General features: G+C 48.6%; 1 protein-coding gene across 6 annotated transcripts in view; it reads right to left on the reverse strand.

Moving 5' to 3' along the window:
• LOC119963830 (meiosis 1 associated protein) overlaps window positions 1-26705 on the reverse strand; it is a 145630-nt gene that overhangs the window by 104201 nt on the left and 14724 nt on the right. For 4 of the 6 annotated variants that reach the window (XM_038793158.1, XM_038793161.1, XM_038793157.1 and 1 more), the window contains 3 exons: window positions 16087-16373; window positions 14491-14676; window positions 1296-1485 (listed from right to left, as the gene is read on the reverse strand). In XM_038793158.1, the coding sequence (XP_038649086.1) occupies window positions 1296-1485; window positions 14491-14676; window positions 16087-16344 (634 nt within the window). In that variant the 5' untranslated portion in view covers window positions 16345-16373. The remainder of the gene's footprint in view (window positions 1-1295; window positions 1486-14490; window positions 14677-16086; window positions 16374-26705) is intronic. The other 2 variants (XM_038793159.1, XM_038793162.1) reach the window with 2 other exon arrangements.

Consider the following 26705-nt stretch of genomic DNA (forward strand, 5'->3'; position numbering starts at 1 on the left):
TAGGGCAGAGTTTGGCATGGGGGCATGAGGGGACTGAAGGAATGGCATAGCTGGTATGAAGTAAGAGAAGGAGTGGGTGGAAGGCAGAGTTTGGTATGGGGCATGACAGGACATCGGGTAGGTCATGAGCATGAGGTGGCATGGATGGAGCTTGGGGTGTGTTTTGAAGGTGAAGAGGGTGAGGGCTGGAGGGCTTTTGTTTTTATTTTTTCACTGGGACAAAGTCCCATGGCATTGAGACAGGCCTTTTCCCCTTCCCAACCTGGAAGCCTCTGTGGTTACCTCCACACTTCCTCGATTGTCTGGCCTGACACCAGTACGCACTCTTATGAGGTCAGGGAACTTTTTGCAGCATCACAAACATATCCTGCAAGCTCTGCGCCTAACCTCCATGGTAACTTCTTCCCACTAACAGCGAAGGTGGTACCTGGAGGGCCTTTGATACCAGATAGAATTTCACCCCTATGCATTGCCTGCACCAGGACCCCCAACACACAACTGCAGACCTGGATGCCCTGTCTGAACCCTTTTGAGCCATTTTTCTCTTAAGAGGTATCTCTTCCTATCTGCAGCCACAGTGAATCTCCCTCTTCAGAGCTGTTGGCTGTCTTTAAGAGAGACACACAATTCGGAATGCCCTTCAAACAGGCATGGATAGCACTGACTGTACACCTGAATCATTGTAATGAGGTCCTAACACATTTTCAGATGCTATCAAATTTCTCGGGTAATGTGTTTGAACGAGGAAAGCAAATTAAAGGAAAATGGGTGAAAAGGTCATCTGAAATCCCAGCTTGAAACTATAATTGAACGAACATTTATCTCTTTTCCCCAGAAATCCAAAGAAGCAGACAAAAGTAAGCCTGTTAAATGATGCTAAATTATTTAGGGAAAAGATAAACCATTACCGGGGTCCTGTATCTGTATAGACTGGTTGAGTGGGAATTGATAGCCAATGGAAGCCAATGGCAGTGTTTTCCAATGGAAATAAAATAGGGAGAGATGGAAGATGAGCTAACAGTTACCTCGCATCCATTTTGCATTATTACACCAAGTCAAAATCTACCCTGTAATGCCATTATGCGATGGAAAAATAACTGAATCAGCACATTGAGCTCTCTGGTCGTTGAGTTTGCAAATGCATCAACAATGTGCTGCTCAGCTGTGCAAACCAACAAGATTGAAAATTTGATCACTGTTTGCTAAATTATCTCATTTGACAATTTGGCAAGGATAAAAAACAACTAAAATTGTATCACTTAAGTAAAAATATTCCAACTACAGTAAGTACAGACCATCGGAGTTATTGTCTTCACCAGATAAGGCTGACTGTGTGTTCCATGTCATGTCCATCAACTCCACTGCGTTACATCTAGAGATATGCAGTACCTGCAATCGCCTAACGCTGACTAAATCTGTTTCACTGAGACCTAACTCTAGCTGATTCACCACTTGCTTCCCAGGCTGGCTGGTGAGTACTGTAATCTGAAAGGATAGAAATAAACAAAGGTTATTAAAGTTCAATATTCAATTTATTTAACATTTGGAACCTGATTTTTCGGTTGAATGGGTGCTAACTACCTTTGGTCCTGCAGAGTTTTCTGGAACAGCATTTAATCACTACCTTCAATTACTTGGTTTCATGATTTTCCTCCTCAAATATTCTCGTCACGGCCTGACAACATTAAAGTTTGCTGGGATGCAATTCCATGGGTGCTGGCCATGCTCCAGAATAGGAGAGAATTGTTCGAGACAGGATCTACTCCCATTTGGAACCAAATGGATGTATTAGCAAGACGCAGCACGGTTTAGTGAAGGGGAGGCCGTGTCTCACTAAGTTGATAGAGTTTTTCGAGATGGTCACAATGATGATTGATGCAGGTAGGGCAGTGGATTTTGTCTATATGGATTTCAGTAAGGCCTTTCACAAGGTCCCTCATAGCAGACTGGTACAAAAGGTGAAGTCACACGAGGTCAGAGGTGAGCTGGCAAGATGGATACAGAACTGGCTAGGTCATAGAAGGCAGAGAGTAGCAATGGAAGGGTGCTTTTCTGATTGGAGGGCTATGACTAGTGGTGTTCCGCAGGGATCAGTGCTGGGACCTTTGCTGTTCGTAGTATATATAAATGATTTGGAAGAAAATGTAACTGGTCTGATTAGTAAGTATGCGGACGGCACAAAGGTTGGTGGAATTGCGGATAGCGATGAGGACTGTCAGAGGATACAGCAGGGTTTAGATCATTTGGAGACTTGGGCAGAGAGATGACAGATGGAGTTTAATCCAGACAAATGTGAGGTAATGCATTTTGGAAGGTCTAATGCAGGTCAAGAATATACATTGAATGGTAGAACCCTCAAGAGTATTGACAGTCAGAGAGATCGAGGTGTACAGGTCCACAGGTCACTGAAAGGTGCAACAGAGGTGGAGAAGGTAGTCAAAAAGGCATACGGCATGCTTGCCTTCATTGGCTGGGGCATTGAGTATAAAAATTGGCAAGTCATGTTGCAGCTGTATAGAACCTTAGTTCAGCCACACTTGGAGTATGGTGTTCAACTCTGGTCGCCACACTACCAGAAGGACGTGGAGGCTTTAGAGAGGGTGCAGAAGAGATTTACCAGGATGTTGCCTGGTATGGAGGGCATTAGCTATGAGGAGAGATTGAATAAACTTGGTTTGTTCTCACTGGAACGAAGGAGGTTGAGGGGCGACCTGATAGAAGTCTACAAAATTATGAGGGGCATAGACAGAGACTTTCTCCCAGGGTAGAGGGGTCAATTACTAGGGGGCAAAGGTTCAAGGTAAGAAGGGGCAAGGTTTAGAGGAGATGTACAAGGTAAGTTTCTTACACAGAGGGTAGTGGGTGCCTGGAACTTGCTGCCGGCGGAGGTTGTGGAAGCAGGGACGATAGTGACATTGAAGGGGCATCTTGACAAATACATGAACAGGATGGGAATAGAAGGATATGGACCCCGGAAGTGTAGAAGATTTTAGTTTAGAAGGGCAGCATGGTTGGCACAGGCTTGGAGGGCCGAAGGGCCTATTCCTCTGCTGTACCTTTCTTTGTTCTTTGATGGGAGTTATGTACAGGTCCCCTAGCATTGAGGCAGAAAATAAATCACGGGATAGATAAAGCATGTAAAAAAGATAATATCACAATAATCATGGGGGAATTCAACGTGCAGTTGGACTGGGAAAATCAGGTTGGTAGTGGATCCGAAGAAAAGGAATTTGTGGAACGTTTATGAGATGGTTGTTTGGAGCAGCTTGTGGTAGAGCCCACTAGGGAACAGGCAATTCTGGATTTGGTGATGTGTAATGAGGCAAACTTGATTAGGGATCTTAAGGTGAAGGAACCCTTGGGGAGCAGTGACCATAATATGATAGAGTTGCAGTTTGAGAGGGAGAAGCTGGAATCAGATGTAACAGTAGGGTAACTTAGGGTAACAAAGGCATGAGGGAGGAGCTGGCCAGAGTTAATTGGAAAAGGAGCCTAGCAGGGAAGACAGTGGAACATCAATGCCAGTGGTTTTTGGGGGTTATTCGAGCAGAAATTCATCCCAAGGAGGAGGAGACATGCTAAGGGAGGCCAAGGCATCCATGGCTGACGAGGGAAGTCAAGGACAGCATAAAAGCAAAAGAAAAAGCATAGAAAGTGGCGAGGATTAGTGGGAAGCCAGAGGATTGGGAAGCATTTAAAAGCAAGCAGAGGACAACTAAAAAAGCAATAAAGGGAGAGAAGATGAAATATGAGCAAGCCAGTAATATAAAAGAAGATAGGAAGAGTTTGTTCAATATACAAAAGGTAAGAGAGAGGCAAATATAGACATTGGACCACTGGAAAACGTGGCTGGAGAAGTAATAATAGGAAACAAAGAAATGACAGACAAACTGAATAGTTACTTTGCTTCAGTCTTCATGGTGGAAGACACCAATGGGATGCCTGAGCTCCAGGAGAATCGGGGGGCAGAGGTGAATGCAGCGGCCATCACTAAGTAGAAGGTTCTGGGGAAACTGAAAGGTCTGAAGGTGGATAAGTCACCTGGACTGGATGGACTACACCCCAGGGTTCTAAAAGAAATAGCTGAGGAGATTGTGGAAGCATTGGTGGTGATCTTTCAATAATCACTGGAGGCAGGAAGGGTCCCAGAGGACTGGAAAGTGGCTAATGTAATACTCCTGTTCAAGAAGGGAGGGAAGCAGAAAACGGGAAAATATAGGCCCGTTAGCCTGACTTCAGTCATTGGTAAGATTTTAGAGTCTGTTATTAAAGATGAGATTGTGTAATACTTGGACGTGCATGATAAAATAGGACTAAGCCAGCACGGCTTTGTCAAAGGGAGGTCATGTCTGACAAATCTGTTAGAGTTCTTTGAGGAGGTAACAAAGAAGTTAGACAAAGGAGAACCAGTGGACGTGATTTATTTAGATTTCCAGAAGGCCTTTGACAAGGTGCCGCATAGGAGATTGTTTTTATTAAAACATTTAAAAAAAAATTTAGAGTACCCAATTAATTTTTTCCAATTAGTGGGCAGTTTAGCATGTCTAATCCACCTACCCTGCGCATCTTTTTGTTGTAGGGGCCAAACCCACGCAAACACAGGGAGAATGTGCAAACTCCACACGGACAGTGACCCAGAGCCGGGATCAAAACTGGGACCTCAGCGCCTTGAGACACAGTGCTAACCACTGCGCCACCGTGCTGCCCCCTGCATAGGAGATTGTTAAATAAGTTAAGAGCCCATGGTGTTATGGGTAAGATCCTGGTTTGGATAGATGATTGGCTGACTGGCAGAAGGCAGAGAGTGGGGATAAAGGGGTATTTTGTAGGATGGCAGCCGGTGACCCTCAGGGGTCGGTGCTGGGACCACAACTTTTCACAATATACATAAATGATCTGGAAGAAGGAACTAAAGGCACTGTTGCTAAGTTTGCAGATGATACAAAAGATCTGTAGAGGGACATGTAGTATTGAGGAAGCTGTAGAGGATTTGGACAGGCTAGGTCGGTGGGCAACGAAGTGGCAGATGAAATACATTGTGGAAAAGTGTGAGGTTATGCACTTTGGAAGGAGGAATTTAGCATAGATTATTTTCTAAATGGGGAAATTCTTAGGAAATCAGAAGCACAAGGGGACTTGGGAGGCCTTGTTCACAATTCTCTTAAGGTTAACATGCAGGTTCAATCGGCAGTCAGAAAGGCAAATGCAATGTTAGCATTCATGTCAAGAGGGTGAGAATACAAGACCAGGGATGTACTTCTGAGGCTGTATAGGCTCTGGTCAGACCCCATTTGGAGTATTGTGAGTAGTTTTGGGCCCCATATCTAAGGAAAGGATCCAGAGGCGGTTCACAAGAATTATCCCTGGAATTAACAGCTTGTCGTATGAAGAACGGTTGAGTACTCTGGGTCTGTACTCGTTGGAGTTTAGAAGGATGAGGGAGGATCTTATTGAGATTTACAGGACACTGCGAGGCCTGGATAGTGTGGACTTGGAGAGGATGTTTCCACTTGTGGGAAAAACTAGAAGAAGAGGACACAATCTTAGACTAAAGGGACGATTCTTTAAAACAGAGATGAGGAGGAATTTCTTCAGCCAGAGGGTGGTAAATCTGTGGAAATCTTTGCTGCAGAAGGCTGTGGAGGTCAAATCACGGAGTGTCTTTAAGACAGAGATCGATAGGTTCTTGATAAATAAGGGGATCAGTGGATATTGGGAGAAGGCAGGAGAATAGGATGAGAAAAATATCAGCCATGATTGAATGGCGGAGCAGACTCAATGGGCCGAGGAGCCTTATTCTGCTTCTATGTCTTATGGTCTAAATTTCATTCTTGAATCTGACTTGTCTAGTTTTACCATTAGCTGGGAATGTAACACCGGTTTAATACATCAAATGGCCTACCGCTACTCCTATTTCTTATGTTCATATGGCCCCACTTTGCCTAACTTGTGCAGCTGTAGTAACGGTCAAAACTGAGGGCCACACGCCACCCCACCCCTAACTAAGCTCATGACCATTCCAAGAGTTTAAAGCCATTCCCTCATTACTATCAAAACCAAGGGTAAGCAGAATGATGCAGAAGGGCAGGTTTGTCCTTAAGTACAAATAGGTAGGGGGAGGCAGTGGCGCAGTGGTATTGTCACAGGACTAGTAACCCAGTGACCCAGGATAATGCTCTTACTGGGGTTCAAATTCCGCCAGAGCAGAAGAAGAAATTTGAATTCAATAAAAATCTGGACATAAAAGTCTTCGGATGAGCGTTAAACCATTGTTGATTGTTGTAAAAGCTCATCCGTTACACGAGTGCCCTTTCGGGAATGAAATCTGCCACACATACCTGGTCTGGCCTACATGTGACAACTATGTGGTTGACTCTCAAATGGCCTGGCAACCACTCAGTGCAAGGGCAATTAGTGATGGGCAATAAATGTTGGCACAGCTGTGTATTCTCAGTTTTAAAAAATACATAGGTAAAGGGATATAATAAGATGACTTATATTTTAGAGAATAATTGACAGAGTTGTGCAAGCTGGGTGGCACAGTGGTTAGCACTGCCGCCTCACAGCGCCAGGGACCCGGGTTCAATTCCGACCATGGGTGGCTGTCTGTGTGGAGTTTGCATGTTCTCCCCGTGTCTGCGTGGGTTTCCTCCAGGTGCTCCAGTTTCCTCCCACAGTCCAACGATGTGCAGGTTAGGTGGATTGCCCATTGTCATGTGAGAGTACCTTTAAGAAATGAGTGTTTATAAATGAGAATGTACATAAATATCTGTAGTGAGAGTACTTTTAAGAAATGGGTGTTTATTACTCCAGTGATGTCAGAGAGTGGGTGGAGCTGGGCTGTCTGTCAGTTTTTTACTTTTGTTTTCGGTGTTTTCTGCAGGGTGTGTTTTAGTTTTGTTTACAGTGTTGCAGCTGAAGCCAGACAGAGCAGGTGTACTGTTGATCTCTCTGCCATGAAAAGACTATCTCTTGATCATTTGGTGAATTCAGAATTATAAATGTTTTCAGTAGTGACTTTAATCTGATGTGCTTCTGTAAAAGGTTTTGTTTTTAAGTCGTATGGATATTAAAAGGAAAGCTTAAAGGATTACTTAGTATTGTATTCTTTGGGGGTTGTATTTGAATTGATTTTTGCAAAGATGTTTACTGTATGTTTTAAAAAGATTAACTTGAGTTCATAGAATAAACATTGTTTTGCTTCAAAAATTACTTCTCCATTTCTGCTGCACCACACCTGTAGAGTGGGCCGTGTGCTCCCCATACCACAATCTATTAAAAGTTGTGGGTCAGGTGAACTCCATGATACACTTTGGGGTTCTCTAAATGCTGGCCCATAACAAATTGGGAGCTCGACCGGGATAAAAGTCTATCTATTGGATTGGTTTTAGTGAACTTAAACACTGTGAGGGGTGAGCATATTGTGGGTGCTTTTCAGGTGTGGTATTTTAGTTTAAGTAGAGAGTGTGTTGTGGACAATGGCTCTTTCGGAGTCTGAAGTTTTGGGGGTGGAGACGGTCACACGCAGTACCTTACGACAGACAAGTCAGATTCAAGACTGTTAGATTTGGCAAAAACATTGCAGTTAACATTACCTGACAAAATACAAAAATATGTGGTAATTATGGCGGTGGCTAAGTATTTGAAGTTGCCTGAGATACAGTTTGACTCATTGGAAATAGCAAAAATTCAGTTATAGATTAAACAAATGGAACATGAGAAAGAATTAAAGCAGCTTGAATACAAAAGAGAGAGAGAGGAAAAAGAATGAGAAAGAGAGAGAGAGGAAAAAGAGAAAGAAAGGAAAACAGAAAGAATAGCCCTAGCATTCAAAAAGAAAGAGAAAGGGAGGTACAGATCAGGGAAAAAGATAAAGAGAGAGAGTTTGAACTTCAGAAAATGGCCATGAAACATGACAGTCAGTTAAAATTGGCAGACATAAAGGGAAACGTACAGTTGGATGATGGTGATGTGGATAGTGAGAAAGAGCGTCATAGTTGAAGGCTTGGTGGGAACCTATTTAAATATGTCCAAGCATTGCAAGATTTGATGAGAAGAAGGTAGAAGACTTTTTCATTTCATTTGAGAAGGTAGCTAAACAAATGAAATGGCCACAGGACATGTGGGTATTACTGATTCAAACAAAGCTGATAGGTAGGGATAGTGAAGTGTTTGCATCACAACCGGAGGAGGTATCAGAGACGTATGAGGAGGTGAAAAAATCCCTCCCTCCTGCTCTCACCCCCTCCCCTGCCCCCACCCCCTCCCCCCAACCCCCCTGCCCCCACCCCCTCACCCCCTCGCCCCCCTGCCCCCACCCCCCTCCTCCCTGCTGAGATGGGCGAAGAAGGAGAGGAGTAGTAAGTGGGAGAATGCGGAGGTCAGGATCTACCAGGTCTGGAGTGCGGAGGTGGCAAAGAGAAGGGTTGGTTTTAATCGGACGAAGGCAGTGCTCCACAAGAAGGGGGTCAAGTTTGGCCTGTTACAGCCGGCACGCCTCTGGGTCACTTATAAAGACCGCCAGCTCTACTTTGATACTCCGGAGGAGGCCTGGGCTTTCGTCCAGGCAGAGAAGCTGGACTTGAACTGAGGACTGGGGCTGGGGAATGGTGGACACAGCCCGGAGGCTTTGTCCTCCTTGGTATCCTTTCGCTTTTATCGGTTCTATTTGATGATGTATTTTTGCTGTTCTGCTTTTTCGCGACTGTTATCTGTTTACTTGGGCGTTTTGTCACGTCTGTTTTTTTTTCACTGGTTGAGAGTTTGGGAGTGGTTTGCGGTCCTGTTGGGTCATGTGCCCGTCTTTTCCCGCGTGTTGGGTCGGGGGGCGGGGCTCGGGGTGGAAGCGCGGGCTTCCCTCCCCCACTGGAGGAGCAGTGAGCGGGGCCGGCACTGGGGGTGGGGGGGGGGGGCGCGGTGGTTGTGTTGCATTGGGGAGGGTCATTGGGGTGGCGGGAGCAGCCGGGGTCAGCAGGAGTCGGCTGACTTACGGAAGTACAATGGAAGGGGTACGCAGCTAGGGGGGGTCCTAGCTTGGGGGGGGGGGGGGAGGCTTGGGGGGGGGGGGGGGAAGACCGGGTTGCTGCTGGAATGGCCGAGAAGGAGCTGGAGCATGTAGAGGGGATGGGGTCTGTCGCCGTGGGGAACAGGCTCAGCAGGGGGCGCGGGCACGTGGCGGACTGAGGAAGGGTAATGGCTAGTCGACGGGGGAGGGGTCAGGTAGCCCCCTGATCCGGCTGATAACCTGGAATGTGAGGGGACTGAATGGGCCGGTCAAACGGGCCCGCGCGTTTGCGCACCTGAAGGGGCTGAAGGCGGATGTGGCCATGCTTCAGGAGACGCACCTGAAGGTGGTGGATCAGGTTAGATTGAGGAAGGGATGGCTGGATGCAAAAAATCGGGGGGGGGTGGCGATCCTGGTGGGGAAGAGGGTGTCGTTTGAGGCGGCGAATGTGGTTGCAGACAACGGCGGGAGGTATGTGATAGTAAGCGCCAAGCTGCAGAGGGAGCGGGTGGTGCTGATCAATGTATACACCCCGAATTGGGACGATGCGGGTTTCATACGCCGCATGTTGGGCCGGATTCCAGATTTGGAGGCGGGAGGCCTGATAATTGGGGGGGGGGGGGGGGGATTTCAACATGGTGCTGGATCCACCACTGGATCGATCCAGGTCCGGGACGAGTAGGAGGCCAGCGGTGTTGAGGGGGTTTATGGACCAGATGGGAGGGGTGGATCCATGGAGGTTTGCGAGGCCGAGGGCCAGGGAATTTTCATACTTCTCCCATGTGCATAAGGCCTATTCCCGGATTGATTTTTTCATTATATGAGTAGGGCGCTGATTGCGAGGATGCTGAGTATTCGGCGATAGCCATTTCTGACCACGCCCCGCACTGAGTGGACCTCGAGCTGGGGGAGGAGAGAGACCAGCGGTCGCTTTAGCGCTTGGAGGTGGGGCTGCTGGCGGACGAGGAGGTGGGCGGGCGGGTTCGAGGATGTATCAAGAGGTACCTGGAGGCCAATGACAATGGGGAGGTCCGAGTGGGGACGATCTGGGAGGCGCTGAAGGCGGTGGATAGGGTGGAGCTGATCTCCATTCGAGCCCACAGGGAGAGGAGAGAGCAGAGAGAGAGGGAGAGACTGGTGGGGGAGATGGTGAGGGTGGACAGGAGATACGCGGAGGCTCCAGAGGAGGGATTGCTGAGGGAGCGGCGTAGTCTCCAGGCTGAGTTCGACTTGCTAACCACCAGAAAGGCGGAAGCTCAGTGGAGGAAGGCACAGGGAGCGGTGTATGAATATGGGGAGAAGGCGAGCAGGATGCTGGCACACCAGCTCCGTAAGCGGGATGCGGCTAGGGAGATTGGTGAAGTTAAGGCTAGGGGAGGAAATGTGGTGCGCAGGGGGGTAGACATTAATGGGGTCTTCAGGGACTTTTATGAGGAACTGTATCGGTCCGAACCCCCAGCGGAGGAGGGGGGGATGGGGCGCTTTTTGGACCGGCTGAGATTCCCGAGGAGGAGGGACAGGTGGAGGGACTGGGGGCGCCGGTTGAGCTGGTCAAAGGGATAGGGAGCATGCAGTCGGGGAAGGCGCCAGGACCGATGGGTTCCCGGTCGAATTCTATAAGATGTATGCAGACCTGTTGGGCCCCCTGTTGGTTAAGACCTTCAACGAGGCAAGGGACGGGGGGGGCTCTGCCTCCGACGATGTCTCGGGCGCTGGTTTTCTTGATCCTTAAGCGGGACAAGGATCCCCTGCAGTGTGGGTCACACAGGCCGATCTCACTCTTAAATGTAGACGCCAAGCTGTTGGCGAAGATTTTGGCCACGAGGATAGAGGACTGTGTGCCACAGGTTATCCACGAGGATCAAACGGGGTTCGTGAAGGGGAGGCAGCTGAACATTAACATACGGAGGCTCTTGAATGTGGAAGGGGAGGCGGAGATAGTGGTGGCGTTGGACACGGAGAAGGCCTTTGATAGGGTTGAGTGGGGGTACTTGTGGGAGGTGGGGATTTCTCGGGGTACAAGCTCAACTTGGGGGTTCGTTGTACACCTGGGTGACCAGGAGGGGGCATTGGTAGGCTCCCACTAAAAAGGGCAGAGAGGAGCTTCAGGTACTTGGGGGTCCAGGTGGCCAGGAGCTGGGGGGCCTTGCATAAGCTTAACCTCACAAGGCTGGTGGAGCAGATGGAGGAGGAGTTCAAGAGATGGGACATGTTGCCGTTGTCTCTGGCGGGTAGGGTGCAATCAGTCAAGATGACGGTGCTCCCGAGATCTCTGTTCCTGTTCCAGTGCCTCCCCATCCTATCCCGAAGGCCTTTTTCAGGCGGGTTAACAGGAGCTTTACGGGGTTTGTGTGGGCGCACGGGACCCCGAGGGTGAGAAGCTGTGTTCTTGGAGCGGGGCAGGGATAGGGGGGGGCTGGCGCTGCCCAACCTCTGTTGGTACTATTGGGCTGCCAACGCAGCGATGGTGCATAAGTGGGTAATGGATGGGGAAGGGGTAGCATGGAAGAGGATGGAGATGGCGTCCTGTGTGGGCACGAGCCTGGAGGCGCTGGTAACGGTGCCGCTGCCGCTCCCTCCAATGAGGTATACCACGATCCCGGTGGTGGCGGCTACCCTCAAAATTTGGGGGCAATGGAGACGGCACAGGGGGGAGGTGGGGGCCTCGATGGGGTGCCCGATACGGGGGAACCACCGGTTTGTCCCGGGGAGAATCCCCCCCGGTGAACACCTTTAGGTACATGCAGGTAAGGGCGTTTGTCAGGCGGCAGGTGGCGGAGTTCCCTCTGTTGCCACCGCATGGGGTCCAGGACAGGGTGCTCTCGGGGGTGTGGGTTGGAGAGGGGAGGACCTCGGCAACGTACCAAGTGATGCAGGAGGTAGACGAGGCCTCGGTGGAGGAGCTGAAGGGTAAATGGGAGGAGGAGCTGGGTGAGGAGATTGAGGAGGGGACGTGGGCGGACGCTCTAGGAAGGGTGAACTCCTCCTCTTCTTGTGCGAGGCGTAGCCTCATACAGTTTAAGGTGCTGCAGAGGGCTCACATGACCGGGACAAGGATGAGCCGGTTCTTTGGGAACGAGGACAGGTGTATTAGGTGCTCAGGGAGCCCAGCAAACCATGCCCATATGTTTTGGGCATCCCCAGCGCTGGGGGAATTTTGGAAGGGTGAAGCAAGGACGGTGTCGAGGGTGGTAGGATCCAGGGTCAAACCGGGCTGGGGGCTCGCAATATTTGGGGTTGCAGAGGAGACGGAAGTGCAGGAGGCGAAAGAGGCCGGCATTCTGGCCTTTGCGTCCCTAGTAGCCCGGCGGAGGATTCTTCTTCAGTGGAAGGATGCGAGACCCCCAAGCGTGGAGGCCTGGATCAACGATATGGCGGGGTTTATTAAATTGGAGAGGGTGAAATTTGCCCTAAGGGGATCAGTACAGAGGTTCTTCAGGAGGTGGCAACCATTCCTGGATTTCCTGGCAAAACGGTAGAAATAAGGCCGGCAGCAGCAGCAACCCAGGGTGGGGGCGGGGGCGGAGGGGAGGCGTCCCTTTGTTTTGGGCTGAAGGGACGTGTATATTTGTTTTTTGCTAATGTCTGCCGTTAATTTATTTCTTCTTTTTTGATTTTACCGGAAATTTGTGCTTTCTGTTCTTAGTATTTTCTGTTATTGATATTTTGTGAAAATTTGAATTAAAATTATTTTAAAAAAATAAAAATAAAATGGCTCTACATAATGTAGATGTGGGAAATGCTGTTCCAATCAAACAACATCCATACAGACTTAACCGTTTAAAATTGGCACAGGTTAACAAAGAGATTGAGAGTATGCTTAAAAATGGCATAATTGAAGTGGGTTGCGGCCAATGGAGCTCACCCACAGTGATGGTGCCTGAACCAGATGGTACCCAGCAGTTGTGTGTGGACTATAGAAAGGTTAATGCAGTTACAAGAACGGACTCTTATCCTATCCCCCGTTTGGAGGATTGCATTGAGAAAGTGGGACAATCAGCTGTTATTTCCAAATTGAATTTACTTAAAGGTTACTGGCAGGTACCCTTATCAGAAAGGGCGAAGGAAATTTCAGCTTTTGTGACTCCAGATGGTATATACCAATTCAAAGTTATGCCATTAAGAATGAAAAACACCCCAGCCACAATTCAACAGTTAACTAACAAAGTCGTTTCAGGATTACCCAGTTGTGCGGCATACATCGACGATCTGGTAATTTTCAACCAGACATGGACAGAACATTTAAAACCTCTGATGGAGTTATTCGATCGACTTCAGGAGGCGGGTTTGGTGATAAACCTAGCCAAAAGTGAATTTGGAAAGGCCCAAGTCACTTTCCTTGGCCATACAATCGAACAGGGCCGAATGGTCCCACGGGATGTGAAAACAAAAGTTATTGGGGAGTTTCCGATACCCTCGACACAACGGGAAATAATGCGATTTCTCGGTATAAGTGGATTTTACCGGAAATTTGTGCCAAATTTTAGCAATGTGGTTGCTGCACTGACAGACGTGCTGAAGAAACGTCGAAAATTTCAGTGGCCAGCAGACTTTCAACAGGCATTTGACTGCCTGAAAGCTGTGATAACCAATGTTCGTGTGTTGGAGAATTACAAGGGACTCTGATCAGATTGAACTAAAAGTATCTGATTTTAAAGAGAAATGCCAAGGCGTAGAGAAATGCACGGATCGTGCAAAGACCTTCTTGTTCAAAGAGACTGTCAATCGGGAAGGATTCTAGTTGGAGGAAGATGAACTAAAATGGACTGTTATTATAAATGTTTGCGTGTTTTGTTTCGTTGAAAAAAAAATGTATATTCACTGTTCATATTTCTTTAAGCAAAGTGAAAAGGTGAAAAATGAAACCATCTTGAAGTTGATGGGTTTTTTTTCTTGGGGGAGGTATCATGTGAGAGTAACTTTAAGAAATGGGTGTTTCTTAACAGTGATGTCAGAGTGTGGGTGGAACTGGGCTATCTGTCTGCTTTACTTTCGTTTTTGAGCAGGCTGCTGCAGAGTGAGTTTTTAGTTTTGTTTTCAGAGAAGAGCTGCAGTGAAAGCCAGCAGATATGCGTGGGCCTCTCTACAAGCTGGAGTGTTCATTTGGGTGATTTCAAAGGGATAACAGCTTTCATTAGAGAATTTAAACTTGATCTCTGTGTTAAAAGGGTCTTTTGTCTTCTGGATGTTGTTTGGGAATTTATCAAGGGTTATCTGTCGAGTACTGTATTCTTTGGGGATTTATTGGTGATGATAGTTGTTAAGATGTTTACATGGGTTTATAAAGTGTTAACTGGTTTCATAAATAAACAGTGTTTTAATTTAAAAGTACTGTAACACTCTGTTGAATAACACCTGGAAGGCAGGCACATATGCTCCCCATAACCACAATAAATTAAAAGTTAAGGATTAGGTGAACTCCATGATACACTTTGGGGTTCTCTAAACCCTGGACCTTAACAACAGCAAATGTAAATATGTTTTACCTCTACTGAGCAGCTATTAAATGATGCTCCCACTGTTACATGCCTCATATACTGTTTGAACTGTAAGAGGCCATCCTCTACAGCGTGTTTTAAAGAGCCTGGCTTTTCACGTATACAACCCTCTTTTGGCATTGATCTCAATTCAGCAACACAAGAGTGGAGCCTGGGAAAGTTTCCTTTCACCTGCTGCAGCAGAAAAAGATAATATTAAGGTACTACCCAATCATGCACCAAGATACAAGTCTTGATGTTATTTTTGTACATAATTTAGATTTGCCCCTATTCTTTAGATGATTCTCTTCTGAGTAAGCAGTCTGCTAGTAATAATAATAATGTTTATTAGTGTCACAAATAGGCTTATATTAAGACCGCAATGAAGTTACTGTGAAAAGCCCCTAGTCGCCATATTCCAACACCTATTTGGGTACACGGAGGGAGAATTCAGAATGTCCAATTCACCTAACAAGCACGTCTTTTGGGACTTGTGGAAGGAAACCGGGACACCCGGAGGAAACCCACGCAGACACGGTGAGAACGTGTAGACTCCGCAGACAGTGACCCAAGCCGGAAATCGAACCTGCGTCCGTGGCGCTGTGAAGCAACAGTGCTAACCACTGTGCTACCGTGCCGGCCATTATTGGTGCTGCTCCTAAAGGGACAAGTGAATAGCTTGTGCCTATTGGCTTCATAGCGCCAGGGTCCCAGGTTCGATTCCCCGCTGGTTCACTGTCTGTGCAGAGTCTGCACGTTCTCCCCGTGTCTGTGTGGGTTTCCTCCGGGTGCTCCGGTTTCCTCCCACAGTCCAAAGATGTGCAGGTTAGGTGGATTGGTCATGATAAATTGCCCTTAGTGACCAAAAAGGTTAGGAGGGGTTATTGGGTTACAGGGATAGGATGGAAATGAGTGCTTAAGTGGGTTGGTGCAGACTCGATTGGCCGAATGGCCTCCTTCTGCACTGTATGTTCTATGTTCCAAGTAAAGTTAAAAGTGGTTTGAAACAACCTGCCTTCTCGGCTTACTCTGAGGCAAATAAAAGTGGGAAATAATTCAGCCTGAGAATGATTAGCAAGTTGAATTTTCAAAACCTTAATTGAATACTGGGTCACATTGGCTAAATTAAAACACTAAATTGGTATTACAGTGCGATCATTCTTTTTTAGCTATTCTGATCTGCTACTGCTTTGTACTTTATCTTAATGTTTCTCATTCATCTTCACAAAAAGGAAACTTGTCATCCTTCAAACAAAAAAAACCTAAAACATAGAGAATTTTTTTTAGCAGCAGCAAATTCTCAGTGAATTCCACTTCAAACAGTCCTTGAAAACCCAACCTTTTCTCATATTTCAGTATCAAAAGTACAGCCAAATTCTGTGGTTTACATGGATTGCGTTGGCTTTTGACCAACTGGAAATAATGATTTTATGTCGCGAAATATGCTATCATCTGGCTGATAACCTGACGCAAACTGCATCAATACTGTTAATGAGTTGGCTTATGAACTTCAAATTCATGTAGAGCTGCAATTTCAGAATAATTACATGACAAGTAATTAAATGAAATCCAGCTGCATTGCCTGGGTTTGATAGTCTTACATACCACAAAAGGAAGAAGGCATTCTTGTTGGTTATGAACCACATATAGACTGAACAGAGGCAGGCGAGGCGGCCCTCCCAAACTGCAGGCCAAAGCAAAGAAATTTTCCAGAGCTTCACAGAGATTTGTACAAATGTCTGACCAAAAGGGAGGTGTCACATCCACTATAAGGATTCGGGATGGTTGCCTGGTGGCGATGGTAGAGTGGGTTTTGTTACTGATGCCGTTTCTGTTCTCTGATATTGACCTTTCTGAATTCATTGCAGCGGTTATTTATAGCTCCACCAATCCTACAGATGAAAAAACATAGCGTAAGATTGGGAAAATCATACTTTTCATCAGTTTCAATTGTTTTTAATGACATCGTACAACCGGTGGGTGCTTATCCTCTTTTATGGCCAAGATTTCCCACTGGCTTTAAAAGCCAAACAAAGATCAACTTAAAACTAAATCAGGGAAAGGAACTGAACAACAACAACAACTGCTTGTACTTAGATAGTGCCTTTAATGCTCCAAAGCTTTTCACTGAAGGGTTATCAAAAGAAGATTGATATTGAGCTATGAAAGAGATATTGGGCGCAATTTTCCATTCTTCCCGTCGGTGGGATATTCTAGGCCTGCTGATGGTAAACCTCCCCCCCTTCCCTCCCGCCCCCCCCCCCCCTCCCCCCCTCACTCCCCTCCACCCCCGTGGCAGCTTGGCAGCTTCCCAGGCACCAGAGGGTGCGAGCCATCAACATCGTCAGGACCGGAAGATCCCACTGCCAGTCAATGGCGGGCCACGCAGGAAAACATGCTGCTGGGGGAAAATCCCACCCAACAGGATCAAAAGCTGGGTTGAAGAGGCACAATTTAAGGAGCTTTTTAAATCAGATGAGAAATGTGGAGAGGCACAGCAGTTTCAGCTTCAGGCCCAGACAGCTGAAAGCAAGTCCACCAATATTGGGGATCTGCTAGAGGCTAGAATTGGATAATTGCAGAGACCTTGAAACATTTTTGGTCTGGATGAGGTTGCAGAGAAAGGGAGGGGTGAGTCCAGAAGTATTTTTAAAATAAGGATGAGAACTTTAAAACTGAGGTATTGTTGAAAAGTGAGCCAACACAGGTCAGTAAACACAGGGTTGGTGGGTGAACAGGCCTTGGGGGTTTGAGTTAAAATGCATGAGCTCCAGTTTACAGTAAGTGCAAAGTGAGAGGCTGGCCTGGATGCCACTTTAATCTGAAGCATTCATAAACCAACTACTTGAACTCAGGGGGTAAATGACTCCATAATTTAATTGCTTGTGTGCTGATATACTATTTAATATCCAGGATATGCTATGCTGCTTTCAAAACTAGCATGATTACAAGCGTCACAGAACATAATGATCTAGAAAAGCTTGAATAAATACAGTACTGAAGTGAGACATCCTGGAAACATATGGGGCTGGATTCTCCGTCGGCGGGATTCTCCGCTTTGCCGGCAGCGCATTCACACTGGATTTCCCGATGGCGTGGGGGTGCCCACAATGAAAAACCCCATTGGCTGGCTGCCGGGACAGAGGACCCCGCTACTGGTAGGGGCGCGCCATACCAGAAAACAGGCATGGCGGGAAGGAGAACCTCACCCATGATCATTCAAACCACAAACATACGAAACACTGCAAAGAGACCAGGAGCTAAACCTTATTTACCAATCCATATGTTGGATTCTGGGTTAGGAACATGGAGAATGTCTTGTTATGCACTTGGCGTAGCATAAGCTGCTTCCTTGATGTTCACTCTGATAAAGGAAGGTTCAGACGTGGAGATAACTTTAACACGTTTATTAAACTATTAACAATTCTCCTACTCGGATTCACCTCTACCGTCAATCCTTCTATAGCTACTCAGACTGACGAACCAGTCTGCTACAATCCATGTGGTGGGTGTGATGTTGAATCAACCCTGCGTCTGTACTCACTGAGTGTCTCCACTGGAAAGAGGAAGATCATGTGCACTGTGTCCTTTATATATGGGTTGGTGTAATGCTCCCCTGTGGTAGTGTCACCTCTGTGTGTATCGTGAATGCCCATTGGTCGTATCCTATCTTACTGACCTATTGGTTGAGTGTCTGTGTGTCTTGTCTCTGGTGCTCCCTCTCGTGTCTAGCTAGTTTACGTGTACTTACATTAACCCCTTGTGTATCTACAGTGATGCATATCACCACATCCCCCCTTTTTCATGTTACATATTTTCTGTACACTGTTAAAGAAAATTGAACAAAAAACAGGTAGATAAGCGATGCTCTGTACAAGTTATGATAACAGTGATCATTAAACAATGGGCGCGACTCTCCGCAACCACGATGGGTGGGAGAATAGCGGGCCGCGCTGTTTTTTCCCGCGATGCCGGTCCGACACGCTCCCGTTATTCTCCCCACTGGCCAAATGTCCGTGCTTGGCATACTCGCGGAAATCCATGGCGAGTCGCCCGACGGAGGCAGAACGGCGACTCTCCAGCACCCCCGCTATTCTCCAGCCTGGATGGGCAGAGCGGCCTGCCGTTCCCGACCTGTTCACGACAGTGGCAACCACACCTGGTTGCTGCCGTCGTGAACATGGCACGCCAGGTAAGTGTGGGGCCTGTGGGAGGCGGATCGGGGATCGAGCACCACGACCATGCTCGGGAGGGGACTAGCCCGTGATCGGTGCCCACCTCGATCGTCGAGTCTACATTCTAGCTGAGGGCTGTCACATTGCACATCTTGTATGGGAAGTGGGATGCTGTCGTCACTTGTCTCACATACAGTGGATAGAGCCTCAGTTGCTTCTTGTTCTCTTGGGCTGGGTAGACTGTCAGAGTCTTCTTCTGGTGGCTCAAACAATGTGGATGGACTGTCATAGTCTTTCTGTTGTTCACTTGAGCGTGGCAGACTTGTAATGTCTTCTGCTGGTTGCTCAGAGAAGGTTGCTAGACCCTCATGGTCTTGTTCATGAAAGGACTGCACTTCGGAGTCTTGCGTTTCTTCTATCGTGGAGGCTGTCCACGAGCTCGCTGTGGAGGCTTGTGTCACTTGAGTCACTTCTTGTTCATGCAAGGACTGCGGTGTGGAGTCTTGCAGTTGTCTCGCTGTTGAGTCTTTCATCGCTTCTTGTGTAGAGGCTGGGACCCTTTGTGGTGCGTGGACCACTCTCTGTGTGGAGTCGGGAACCCTTTGTGGTGCGTGGACCACACTCTGTGTGGCAGCAGGCCGCTCTCTGTGGGCTTGTACCGCTCTCTGTCTCTTGGTGTCAGGCCGCAGCATAATCCTGCACTCACGAGTCGGGATGTCATATATGCTGGGCTGAAGATCCTCAGGTCCGAAGAACAGATCCGCGTCTGTGTCGGAGTCTTCACTGTAGAACACATCTCGTTGCAGTTCGGATTTGGTACTGGGGTCGCCATCTCGAATGATGAAACCTTCGTCTGAGTCGTAGTCTTCGAGGACCATATCATCACTTTTTGTGTCATTGGGCTCGCGATGCCCAAAGAAGAAATCAAGGTCGGAGTCGTAGTTTTCAAGGACTGTATCATCTCTTTGGGCGGTGCTAACTGCTTGTTGCAGGGTTCTGCAGAGGTTACTTTCAGCTACTGGTCGAATTTCAGACATTGTGCTGTCGTTCCAGCTTGTCCATGCCGCAGCGACCAGGGGTGGATGGCGCCGGCGGGACCCTGTCGTATCGGAGCGGCCGCTCGGCCCATCCGGGCCAGAGAATTGCCACTCGCCATTTGCGGCGATTCTCCGAGCGACCCGGCGTGATTCACGCGGCCCTGGTTTCCGGGGGTGGGAGAATCGCGTGCGGGGGTCGGGGTGGCATGACGCGATTCGCGCGGCGCTCCAGCGATTCTTCCACCTGGCGGCGGGCGGGGGGGGAATATTGCCCATAGACATAGGGTGAGCATATGGAGATAGTGGTAGAGGCGAGTACAATTTTTTCCTTTAAAACACAGATAGACAGTTCGACATGGGCAGGGTGGGTATAGAGGGATATGGGCCAAATGCGGGCAGGTGGGACTAGCTTAATGTTAGAAACTGGGTGGCATGGACAAGCTGGGCCGAAGGGCCTGTTTCCATGCTGTAAACATCTATGATTCTAATAGAGAAGATGTGTGAAGAGATCAATTCAGTCCATAAGAGAGTTATTCAGGAGTCTGGTAACAGCGGGGAAGAAGCTGTTTTTGGACCTGTTAGTGCGTTTTATCAGACTTTTGTATCTCCTGCCGATGGGAGAAGTTGGAAGAGAGAATAACCCGGGTGGGAAGGGTCTTTGATTATGCTGCCTGCTTTGCAAGGCAGCGGGAGATGTAGATAGAGTCAATGGAGCCTTGCAGGGCCCCGGTATTGAGGACTATCATGGAGGAAGTATTGTTGTTTATCCTTACTGATTGTGGTCTATGGGTTAGGAAGTCAAGAATTCAGTTGCAGAGGGAGGAGCCAAGTCCTAGGTTTTGGAGTTTTGATACGAGCTTGGCTAGGATTATGGTGGTGAAGGCGGAGCTGTCGTCAATGATTGGGAGTCTGACGTTAACGAGATGCTCCAGGGATGAGTAAAGGGCCAGGGTGATAGCGTCTGCTGTGGACTGGTTGTGACGGGTGGAGAAGAGGAAAGAGCTGCACATATGTAAACATAACAATCACCTACTGTAAAATGTGTGATGTAATAAAGTATCCTAAAACAACAAAACAGGGAGTGGGGGGGGGAGAGCCGGGCGCCAACGGAGAGTTCTTGTATATTGTACCCAATCCCCGTACCCTTGTCTATTGTACAGTATATTAAATGAAAAACCTCAATAAAAACACTTCCAAAAAACAGGGGAATCTTCTTTCTGTAGTTTATAGTATAAGTTGCCTGCAGAAAGTAAGTAATCTTTTTTTAGTCACTTGTTACAACACAAATTTTAAAATGTGAGATCTTGTGTGCCATTTTTTCTGCTGTTAACTGGTAGTTTGAATTTCTCTTTAGAAGTTATTGGTGTTGACTTCCGGTGGCGGCTATGACGGAGTAAGTCGCACATTTGGTGGCTCTCGCTCCGGTCTGACTTTAAGACCTTTTCCCCCGACTTTTTTGAACTTTTGAGTGCTGGAGTGAAAAGCAATAGCACTCTGGATCTGAATCCATACAGAGTTGTATGGACTTAAGGAGCAGAAAGGAGTGAAAACAGGCGAAGAAGGGGCTGAACAAAGGTGGTGTGGAAGCTCAAGTGGGAGGAAAGATGGCCGATAAACGGACCACGGAAAGGATGGTCCAGGCAGCACTGGACAACATGCTGCAGGTCATGAAAGAGAGCTTCGCAGCACCGAAGCGGGATAATTTGGAACCGTTCCAGAAAGCAGTGGAGCGACTTGACCAGAGGCTGGATGCTCAGGATAAGGTCCAGGCACTGGAGAAGGCAGTGGAAGAGCAGGCGGATTTCCAAACGGTAGTGGATATGGAAATTAGTAAGTTGAAGGAGCAGCAAGAAAGGCTGATGGACAAGCTGGAGGACCTGAAAAACAGGTCTCGCTGGCAGAATCTGAGAATCATTGGGCTCCCGGAGTGGGTCGAGGGAATGGATGCCACGGCATATGTGGCAGACATGCTGCAGAAGCTGGTGTGGGATGATTTCTTCCCGCGTCCGTTGGAGCTGGACAGGGCACACAGAGTGCAGGCGAGGCAGCCGTGGGGGGGGGGGGAGCCGGGCGATGGTGGTCAGGTTCCTTAGGTCGTGGACAAGGAACGGGTTCTACAGTGGGCCAAGAGCACGAGGAGCTGCTCATGGAACAACAGTGTCCTGCGCATCTACCAGGATCTGAGCCAGGAGGTGGCCAGAAGGAGGGCAGCCTACAGACAAATTAAAGAGACTATGTTTAAAAAGGTCAAGTTTGGGCTACTTTTCCCGGCGTGGCTTTGGGTCACATACCGGGAACAGCAACATTATTTTGACGACCCGGAGGAAGCGATGGACTTCGCTAAGGGGCATGGACTGGTGCCGAACTGAGGATCCATGGACTCAAGTTAGAGTGTACTAAGGGATGTCTGCAGTTGTTCACAGATTGCCCTTCGTGTTAGCGATGTCGTTCGACATGCTCTTTTATTTAAAATTGGGGGTGTTCTTGTGTTTGTGTTTGCTTATTTTAAAGTTTTAAAGTTAAATCCAAAGTGATAGTTAAAGTTTAAGTTGTTGGGTGCTGGGGGGCTGTTCGGGTTCTCTTTGCTTTTTTCTTCTTCTGGGAATGTTGCCTTGTTCTTTGTTTATTTTCTCTCTGTCTCGGTCCCAGAGCGATTGCTCGAACAGGGCTGTTCTGGGGAGGTGGTGTCGATGGGCGGCGGGGGGGACAATAGGTGTGAGACATGGTGGCGCCGGAGTTGAGAGCCACCAGGCTAGCTGCTTTGAGCTAGTCAACGGGAGCGATGTGGGGGGTGTGTATACAGCCATTATATGGCAGGGGTTAGGTTACAAGGGGTTGTTGCTGGTGGGGGGGGGAAGATGATCTGCTGACGAGGGAGGGAACTGAACCAGGTAACAGGGAAGGGGTCTGGGGTGGGAGCTGCCAAGAGGCAGACCAGGGGAGGCGCGGCACATGGGCAGGGGGTGGGCCCAAGAAGGGGGATGGCTGATCGGTGTGGGGGGGGGGGGGCTGGGGCAGGGTGCCCTCCAACCAGGCTGATCACCTGGAATGTTAGAGGATTAAACGGGCCGGTCAAGAGGACACGTGTGTTCGCGCACATACGGGCTCTGAAGGCAGATGTAATGTTACTGCAGGAGACACATTTGAAAGTGGCGGACCAGATTAGATTACGAAAGGGCTGGGTTAGCCAGGTCTTCCATTCGGGGCTTGATGCTAAGACAAGAGGGGTCGCGATCATGATTAACAAACGGGTTAAGTTTGAGGCGGACAGCACAGTTGCGGATGGGGGGGGGTAGATTTCTCATGGTCCGGGGCAAGCTTGAGGGGGTGAAGGTGGTCCTAGTGAATGTTTAAGCTCCAAACTGGGTTGATTATGGGTGGGGACTTTAATACAGTCCTCGACCCCGACCTGGACCGGTCGTGCTCCAGAACGGGCAGGGTACCGGCAATGGCAAGAGAACTGAGAGGGTTCATGGAACAAATGGGGGGGGGGGTAGACCCCTGGAGAATCAGCCGGCCGACGGGGAAGGAGTTCTCGTTCTATTCACATGTTCACAAGGTTTATTCTCGTATTGACTTCTTTATTATGAGCAGGGACTTTTTGGAGGGGGTGAGGGATACTGAATACTCGGCGATCGCTATTTCGGACCATGCTCCACATTGGGTCGACCTGCAGGTCTGCAAAGAAAGTTATCAGCGCCCACAATGGAGGTTAGATGTGGGATTGTTGGCAGAGGAGAGGGTGTGTGAGAGAGTGGGGAAATGCATGCAGGACTACCTGCAGGTCAACGATACAGGGGAAGTCTCAGCAGCGGTGCTCTGGGAGGCGCTGAAGACGGTGGTGAGAGGGGAACTGATCTCAATCCGAGCCCATAGGGACAGAACGGATAGGGCAGAGATGGACAGACTGGTGCAGGAGATGACACGGACGGATAGGGAATATGCGGACTCCCCGAGGGCAGAGCTACTTAGGGAACGACGGAGACTGCAGGCGGAGCTGGGAGCGCTATCCACTGCGAAGGCCGTAGAGGAACTCAGAAAGGCCAGGGGTGCGGTGTATGAGTATGGAGAGAAAGCCAGCAGAATGCTTGCACAGCAACTTAGGAAGAGGGAGGCGGCCAGGGAGATAGGGACGGTAGTGGATGGGGCAGGGAACCGGTGGGAGACCCAGCAGGACTGAACAGGGTACTCAGGGACTTTTACAGTAAGTTGTATACCTCGGAACCCCCCATGGGGCCGGAGGGGATGAGGCGCTTCTTAGATGGGCTGACCTTCCTAAAGGTGGGCAGGGGATGGTAGAGGGGCTGGGGGCCCCGATTAGAGCTGAAGAAGTAATGGGGGGCCTGAAGGCCATGCAGTCGGGTAAAGCCCCGGGGCCGGATGGGTATCCAGTGGAGTTCTACAAAAAGTTTGCGGGTATACTGGGGCCGGTGCTGGTCAGGGTGTTTAACGAGGCGAGGGACAATGGGGTGTTACCCCCGACGATGTCGCAATCCTTCATCTCGCTGATATTAAAATGGGATAAGGATCCAGAGGTCTGTGGGTCCTATAGGCCAATCTCCCTGATCAATGTAGACGCTAAACTGCTGGCCAAGATCCTGGCGTCCAGAATCGAAGACTGCGTACCGGACGTGATTGTGGAGGACCAAACGGGGTTTGTTAAGGGCAGGCAGCTAGTAGCCAATCTAAGGCTACTCAATGTGATTATGATGCCCCTGGAGGGCAGGGAGGTGGAGGTAATGGTGGCCATGGATGCCGAAAAGGCTTTTGACTGGGTGGAGTGGGACTATTTATGGGAGGTGCTGGGACGGTTTGGGTTTGGAGAGGGCTTTGTGGACTGGGTTAAACTGCTATATCACGCCCCGTAGGCTAGTGTAAGGATGAACAGGACGACATCTGAGTATTTTAGACTACACCACGGGACAAGACAGGGATGCCCCCTCTCTCCACTGCTGTTTGCGTTGGCCATAGAACCGCTGACAATTGCTCTGAGAGCGGCAAGGGGATGGAAGGGAATGATCAGGGGGGGATAGAACACAAGGTCTCGCTCTATGCGGACGACCTGCTTTTGTATGTGTCAGATCCAGCGGCAGGGATGGACGGGATTATGGAAATCCTGGGGGAGTTTGGCCGGTTTTCGAGCTACAAATTGAACATGGCAAAAAGCGAGATGTTCGTGGTGCAGGCGAGGGGTCAGGAGAATAGGCTGAGGGAGCTACCATTTAGGCTGGTTGGGGAAAGTTTTAGGTATCTAGGGATACAAATGGCGCGCGACTGGGGTAAGATGCATAGGTTGAACTTGTCCAGGCTGGTGGAGCAAATGAGGAGCAAGTTTCGGAGGTGGGATGCACTCCCGCTGTCACTAGTGGGGAGAGTACAGACGGTGAAGATGACGAGCCTCCCGAGATTCCTGTTTATTTTTCAGTGTCTCCCTATTTTCATTCCGTGGTCCTTCTTTAAAAGAATCAATAAAATCATCCTGGGATTTGTTTGGGCGGGGAAGTCCCCGCGGGTAAAGAGGGGGATGCTGGAACCGTAGCGAGGGGGGGCTGACGTTGGAAGGATGGGTGACTTGTTCCTGGAAGGGAGCTTCGCGAACATGAGGGCGCTGGAGGAGAAGTTCGGGCTGGCGAGGGGAATGACTTTCGGTACTTGCAGGCGCGGGATTTCGTATGTAGACAGGTCCCGTCCTTTCCACACCTTCCACCAAGTGGGATCCAGGACAGGGTAATTTCAGGGTGAGGTAGGAGAGGGGAGAGTCTCAGATATTTATAAGGAGCTTATGGGAGCGGAGAACACAGGGGCCGAGGAACTGAAACTTAAGTGGGAGGAGGAGCTTGGTGGGGAGTTGGAGGGAGGCGTATGGGCAGACGCTCTGAGGACGGTAAATGGCTCGGTCTGATTCAGTTCAAGTTGGTTCACCGGGCCCACATGACAGTGGCCCGGATGAGCAAATTCTTTGGGCTGGAGGACAAGTGTGCTAGATGTGGGGGAGGACCAGCAAACCATGTCCACATGTTCTGGGCGTGTCCAAAACTCAGGGGATACTGGCAGGGATTTGCGGAAGTCATATCCCGGGTACTGAAAACAAGGGTGGCGATAAATCCAGAGGTGGCGATTTTTGGGGTGTCGGAAGACCCGGGAGTACAGGAGGGGATAGAGGCCAACGTTGTGGCCTTTGCTTCTCTGATAGCCTGGCGACAAATACTGTTGGCCTGGAGGGACTCAAAGCCCCCAAAGACCAAAGTATGGCTGTCGGACATGGCAATCTTTCTCGGCTTGGAAGAAAATCAAGTTCGCCTTACGAGGATCACTATCGGGGTTCGCCCGGAGGTGGCAACCATTCATCAACTTCTTCGCGGGGAACTAATCGTCAATGTGGGGGGGGGGGGGGGGGGGGTAGTAGAATAGTGTAGAGTAGGGGGGAAGAATAGGCGGGTCTATCTGCGAGAGTGGTACTGTTATTTGCACTATGTTTTTTGAAATTGGTATCTGCACACTAATGTATATTGTTACTGTTTAAAATGCCAAAAATACCTCAATAAAATTGTCTGTTAAAAAAAAAAGTTATTGGTGTTTATGGAGAGTTGTTATCATTGTTACAGACACTTTGGTGAAGCACTGAGGATCCAGAACAAAACTTCATTTAATGCCCTCAGGAGAGAATAAAAGTGAAGAAATCGAGCCAGATGCACAATCCAGCTAATTGTGGATGTGCGTCATTGTACTGTACAGATCAAAAAGGTCGCAAACATTCAGTTTAATGATATTTCACAGAAAACCACATGAAATCAGCCAACTGTCCAGCTCTTTCAAACATAAAAATTACCAGCTGTGGCTTGGCAAATAGTGGTTTTTGAGTTTAGATACAGCAGTCCATGGAAATGTGCACATTAACATAAATACCAAATCAAAAGAGAAAAATGTAAAGAACAATCCTTAACTTGCACACTGAAGACATCCAAAATCATGACAAGACAAAGCACAACTAAGAACTTGACTCAAAAGGATC

Source organism: Scyliorhinus canicula, chromosome 3, assembly GCF_902713615.1.
Source record: "Scyliorhinus canicula chromosome 3, sScyCan1.1, whole genome shotgun sequence".
NCBI classification, from domain to species: Eukaryota; Metazoa; Chordata; class Chondrichthyes; order Carcharhiniformes; family Scyliorhinidae; genus Scyliorhinus; species Scyliorhinus canicula.